Source organism: Desmodus rotundus, unplaced genomic scaffold, assembly GCF_022682495.2.
Source record: "Desmodus rotundus isolate HL8 unplaced genomic scaffold, HLdesRot8A.1 manual_scaffold_558, whole genome shotgun sequence".
Lineage (NCBI taxonomy): Eukaryota > Metazoa > Chordata > Mammalia > Chiroptera > Phyllostomidae > Desmodus > Desmodus rotundus.
Window position 1 is genome coordinate 4,933 of NW_026527652.1, and position 6,194 is coordinate 11,126.

The window sequence follows — 6,194 nt, forward strand, 5'->3', positions numbered from 1 at the left end:
GGCCCCCTGGCACAGGGTTCACAGACTCTTCTGGAAATTAGATGTACAGCCCTAAGCTTGCTGTTCTAGGGCGGGGTTGGGGAGGTACGAGTCTTGGGTGGGGCAGTGAGTTTGTTGAGGAGTGTTCTAGGAGGCAGCCCCTGCCTTCAAGCCCAGGAAGCTCCAGAAAGTTCCGGAGTCACTCCCAATGGAGAAGAACCCCAGCCGACCACACTCCGATGGGGGGGAGGGGGGCGGAGGGGGGCATGGCCACCGCGGTGCCTGGCCAGTTCTGTGTCTTGTGATTGTTTTTTCAAAACGCGATTAAGGGGGAAACAAAAACAGAGACGTCTGAATTTCCCTGCACTACCTAATGTATCGGATGAAAACACTGGGAAGTTTGTAACTCATTCAATGAAAGCCAGAGAAACTAGGTGGCCCGACGGGGGAGGGAAGGTCCTCACCACCCGAGCCGAGCGCGCACCAGGCTGCGTGGCGCGTGGGCAGCCGCTGGCTTCCCGTCGCCGCCCCCCTGCCCGGCTGTAGTCTCGGTTTCCGTGGGGGCCTTTGGAGGGTTAAATAGATCGGACTCCTCCGTGTTCCCAGGCGGGCCCCAGCCTGCTGCTGCTGCCTGCCCGCTGCTCCTCCTCCGGTTCCTGGCTGAGCCGGAGGGGCGGGTCCTCCTCGGACACCCGCCCTCGCCCTGCTGCTCGAGTCTTTAACCAGCGGTGCCAGGAGGGGGCGACCGTGGCTGGGGCTGCTGTGTCCCACGGGACCGCACCGGGCACCACAGGGGGTGACCCAGGGGCACGGACTGAGGGTGACCAGTTAGCGCGAAGGATGGTAATTACCGGTTCTTAACCCGACCGTAAGGATCGCCCCTTAGAAAACGGCAGTATGGTCTCTTCAACTTGAAATAACCCCAGCTCCTCTTTTAACCAAAAGAACCACATAGAAGCCCATGTGGTTCTCTCACATTTATGAAATAAATTTTTGTCGTCTCGGCATCTCTTCCGCATTTTTGGTGACAAGCCTATTAAGCATCGGGACTAACAATAAGTATGCAGAATACTAATAAAGCAGTATATTGGGTTCAAAGGGCTTGTGAAGTCAGCCGCCTTACCTTAGCCGCAGGCTTCCCAGGGTTGGTATACGGAGACAGGCAACATTAGAATAAGGGAAGGTATTCGATTTAAAAAATCCTTTTATCACCTAGTTTTTCCTTGAGGTACCACCCCTCCCACAGACTTCCTTTGGCTCCGTCCAGGAATGGCACTGTACTCTTTACTAATCCTACAACCCTGCAGCCGGATCCCCTTGAGCTTGCAAAGTGATTATTCCCAAAGTAGGTTGTGCAAGGGTGTGCGGGCAATAACATTTCACATTTATTAATAAAACACATGCTCAATATCCTTGACCGTCCTTGCCATAAGAACTATTATTTTCTCCAAGGTTATTTCAGGAGGCTTCCCTAAGCCCCATTTTTTAAAAGATCTCATTTATTTTTAGAGAGAGAAGGGAGGGAGAAGGGGAAACATTGATGGGCTGGCTCTCACACAACCCCAGCTGGGGGCCTTTCAAGTCACAGGCCGCATGTTGTGTGACTAGTTCTGCAACACCTTTGTAACCCCAGATGCAACTGGTTTTTAAGGGGGCTCATTCCTCAAGCCTTCAGGATCATGCCAGGCCTTTTCTGACAAGGAGGCAATGGAGAGAATTCCTTCTAAGATGCTAGCAGCTAGAGCATCACTCATCTTTAAGGGAAGTCTTTCCTCCACCCCCTCCGCCCCCCCAACAAAGTATAATAAACAGGTACACTAGTGCAAGGTTTTGGGGAAGTGGGTTTGGGTGGGGTCACTTGTATTTTCTGATAATGTAAAACCAAAAAGTGGACCACCAAGCCAGAAGAGAAGTTCCAAAAAACAAGAGGCTGGAGTCCATGGCTATATATGGTGTCTCGAAGTTGTTTTACATCTGAAGGACAATAAAGAAATGGATGATGTGTTGGCTATAGTTTTCTTTTGGCCCCTCAGTCCTGGTTTTCCTGCATGATTTACTTCAGCATTGGAGCAGGTTGGAAACTCAGGTAAGTGCAGCAAGGTAACCCTGTGTTACAGGGGAAGCAAAGGATGAGACATCTGCTTCTTGGGCTTCTTTTGGACTTTTCTTCCCACGGGTAGGGAGTCCTCCACAACTGGGTGCTGTGGCCTCGCCTCTGGCCCTCCATTTCCTCCAGAACCACAGGCTTTGTGTCCTGGGGTAGTGCGGTGAGACTCCCGACGGGATTTTCCCATCCGGTTGGCTCTTAGCTCCTTCCAGTCTCCACCCTGGTCTGGGAGGTTTTTCTGGAGTGCTTTTCAGACTTGGCTCCACATTCAGTGTCTTTGCTTTCTGTAAAATGGAGCGCCCACACCTGCCTTTGGGGGAGAGTCCCTCATCCCTCTCCTAAAAGGGGGCCATCGCTAGATCAGGTGTGAGATCGAGCCAGTTTATCTCAAGTTACAAGCAAGGCGGCACCGGAGGGCTCCATCCATCCCCCCAACTCCTTGCACCACAGGGTAAGAACCCGAAGGAAGCTCTTAATAGGTCTTCCCAGCACAGGGCTGAAGGTATTTTCCCTCTTCTAAGTCATCAAATACTAAACCTTTGTCATCAATCTTACTGCTTACCTGGCATCATTGTTGAGGACTGTACAGAGTAAAGGTAAAGGGTACTCATTGTGAAACCTAGGGCAGAAGCAAGCCAGAACCAGGCATGCACAAACAGGCCCTGCGGACTTGGGGCAGCGTGGCAGAAACCCGTGAAACCTAAGCTGCAGTTCATGTTCAACATCTTTGCTGAACTGGGACTTATTTTTAACCTTTAAATAATTTTAGTTCAGCCCATTCTCCGAAAGTCTCCCCATATGATCACCTGTGAGCGTGAAACACTAAAACACTGGAGTCCTGCTGGGGCACCTAATTCTCAATGACATGTTGCCAACTACTCAGCAGTGGAACACGTATCTGTCGTTAACTGCTGCTGGAAATGCAAGGGCACTTCTAGCTCACCATCCTTCCATAAATAGGGACTATAAGCCCAGGCAACAGCCACACCATTTCATTTTAAAATGTGAGAAGTAGGGATCAGAGTAGCTAATGCACTTGTGTGTAACTCAGCAAGCTTGCAAGCCTGAACTGGCATCTCCTCACTGTAATGTAGGCATCTCTTTCCTGCTGACCCAGATTACAAACAGCAGGGCTTATACACACCTGATGCAGGTGTGCCAACAGAAATTAGTGGCGAAGACATTCCCATCTAACTGCCTCTCCTTTGCCTGCTTCTCCAGAAACAACACTGACCCCAAGTCCCTTTTCTGGCTACCCTCACCCAGGAACAACCCCCCTCACCCCCTTGAGGCAACCATGCCAGTAGCCCGTACTTTTTCCTGGATCCACAAACCAACCCACTGTTAATAAGGTTTGTTGTTATTTTTTTAAATCTCCTAATACCATTTGCTCGTCAGAAAGATCACAAAGCAGTAATAGCCTTATTTCTCCAGAATCCTAACCTTTCCTAAAAGATAGATGACCATTATTTTTTATGGGCTGTAAGAAAAAATATGCAGACCCTTCTCACCTCAAAATAAAACAGGCAGACAAGGCATCACTCAACTTTTTAAAGTTTATTTACTTTGAAGTAAACAGTTAAAAAAAAACACACGAGTTTGACGTATTACAGAAAAGGAAATGCACAAAAGATGGCAGTATAAACTTATCTCTACTTTTACACTAGGGGGCGAAACTTCACCAAAATAAACGTATCGATAAGCATTCAGCTTGAGAAAATTTGGAAAGTTGAGGGCTAGTGAAAGGCAAATGTATAAGGCAATGCAAAACCTTGAATCCCATCCCTGCCCTTAACCGTGAACAATCCAGGAAAGACTTACTAATCCACCTCCTCAATGGTGGGGCCAGAGCCAGAGCCCGCCTTCGGGACCTGAGCCCCAAAGCCACCAGCCCCGGGGCCGCCCGCCCCCTGGTACAGTCCGCTGATGATGGGGCTACACACCTGCTCCAGCTCCTTCCTCTTGTGCTCAAACTCCTCCTTCTCCGCCAGGCTGTTGGCATCCAGCCAGGAAATCACCTCCTGGCACTTGTCCAGCACCTTCTTCTTGTCCGCCTCGCTGATCTTGCCTTGGAGCCCCTCATCCTCCACAGCGCTCTTCATGTTGAAGGCATAGGACTCCAGCGCGTTCTTGGCAGACACCCTGTCGCGCTGGGCCTCGTCCTCGGCTTTGTACCTCTCAGCCTCCTGCACCATGCGCTCGATCTCCTCCTTGCTCAGGCGGCCCTTGTCGTTGGTGATGGTGATCTTGTTGGCCTTGCCAGTGCTCTTGTCGGTGGCCGTGACGTTCAGGATGCCATTGGCGTCGATGTCGAAGGTCACCTCGATCTGGGGCACGCCGCGGGGGGCCGGGGGGATGCCGCTCAGCTCGAAGCGCCCCAGCAGGTTGTTGTCGCGCGTCATGGCCCTCTCGCCCTCGTACACCTGGATCAGCACCCCCGGCTGGTTGTCCGAGTAGGTGGTGAAGATCTGCGTCTGCTTGGTGGGGATGGTGGAGTTGCGCTTGATCAGTGCAGTCATCACGCCCCCGGCCGTCTCCAGGCCCAGCGACAGCGGAGCCACGTCCAGCAGCAGCAGGTCCTGCACGTTCTCGGACTTGTCCCCCATCAGGATGGCTGCCTGCACCGCCGCCCCGTAGGCCACCGCCTCGTCGGGGTTGATGCTCTTGTTGAGGTCGCGCCCGTTGAAGAAGTCCTGCAGCAGCTTCTGCACCTTGGGGATGCGGGTGGAGCCGCCCACCAGCACCAGGTCGTGGATCTGGGCCTTGTCCAGTTTGGCGTCGCGCAGGGCCTTCTCCACGGGCTCCAGCGTGCTGCGGAACAGGTCGGAGCACAGCTCCTCGAACCGCGCCCTGGTGATGGACGTGTAGAAGTCGATGCCCTCGAACAGGGAGTCGATCTCCAGGCTGGCCTGCGTGCTGGACGACAGGGTCCTCTTGGCCCTCTCGCAGGCCGTGCGCAGCCGCCTCACGGCCCGCTTGTTCTGGCTGATGTCCTTCTTGTGCTTCCGCTTGAACTCCTCCACGAAGTGGCTCACCAGCCTGTTGTCGAAGTCCTCCCCTCCCAGGTGGGTGTCGCCGGCCGTGGCCTTCACCTCGAAGATGCCGTCGTCGATGGTCAGGATGGACACGTCGAAGGTGCCCCCGCCCAGGTCAAAGATGAGCACGTTGCGCTCCCCCTTGCCCGTCCTGTCCAGGCCGTAGGCGATGGCCGCGGCGGTGGGCTCGTTGATGATCCGCAGCACGTTCAGACCCGCGATCACCCCCGCGTCCTTAGTGGCCTGGCGCTGCGAGTCGTTGAAGTAGGCCGGCACGGTGATCACCGCGTTGCTCACCGGGTAGCCCAGGTACGCCTCGGCGATCTCCTTCATCTTCGTCAGGACCATGGACGAGACCTCCTCGGGGTAGAACGCCTTGGTCTCCCCCTTGTAGCTCACCTGCACCTTGGGCTTGTCCCCGTCGCTGATCACCTGGAAAGGCCAGTGCTTCATGTCCGACTGCACCACCGGGTCGCCGAACTTCCGGCCGATCAGCCGCTTGGCGTCAAACACCGTGTTCTGCGGGTTCAGCGCCACCTGGTTCTTGGCCGCATCCCCGATGAGCCGCTCGGTGTCGGTGAAGGCCACGTAGCTGGGGGTGGTGCGGTTGCCCTGGTCGTTGGCGATGATCTCCACCTTGCCGTGCTGGAACACCCCCACGCACGAGTAGGTGGTGCCCAGGTCGATGCCGATGGCCGTGGTTTTAGCCATGCCGGCGCCCTGCTCTCTCGCCCCGCGCTCAGGTTCGCGCTGTTCCCGCAATCGGCGGTCCGGGTCCGCGAGCACAGAAGCTCGGCCCAAGCTCTGTCCTTCCCGAAGCGGGAAACTGAACGCCGGTGTCCGCGGAAGCTCGGCCGGGAGGCAGCGAGTGCGGGGGCTGCGTCCACCAGCGCCGCCCGTAGAAGGCTCGGGAACCAGGTGTTCTCGGCGGGCTCGCAATTGGCCGGAGAGCGGAGGAGGCTCTGTGTTTATAATTCCCCGGAGCCCCGCCTGTGCCCCCGGCTCACCCAATCCCCGCTCTGTGTCCGGCGGCGGGTTTGGAAGATTCCAGGGTTTTCGCGGGGCTTCCCGCC

At 55.1% G+C, this 6,194-nt stretch overlaps 1 protein-coding gene across 1 annotated transcript; it reads right to left on the reverse strand.

Annotated features, from left to right (window-relative positions):
• Positions 1-3,628: 3,628 nt before the first annotated feature.
• Positions 3,629-6,078, reverse strand: LOC128779171 (heat shock 70 kDa protein 1; the record flags this gene model as incomplete). Its single annotated transcript, XM_053917960.1, is given in 1 exon segment — positions 3,629-6,078. A coding segment is annotated over 1 exon segment (1,926 nt). The 3' UTR covers positions 3,629-3,906.
• Between the last annotated feature and the right edge of the window lie 116 nt (positions 6,079-6,194).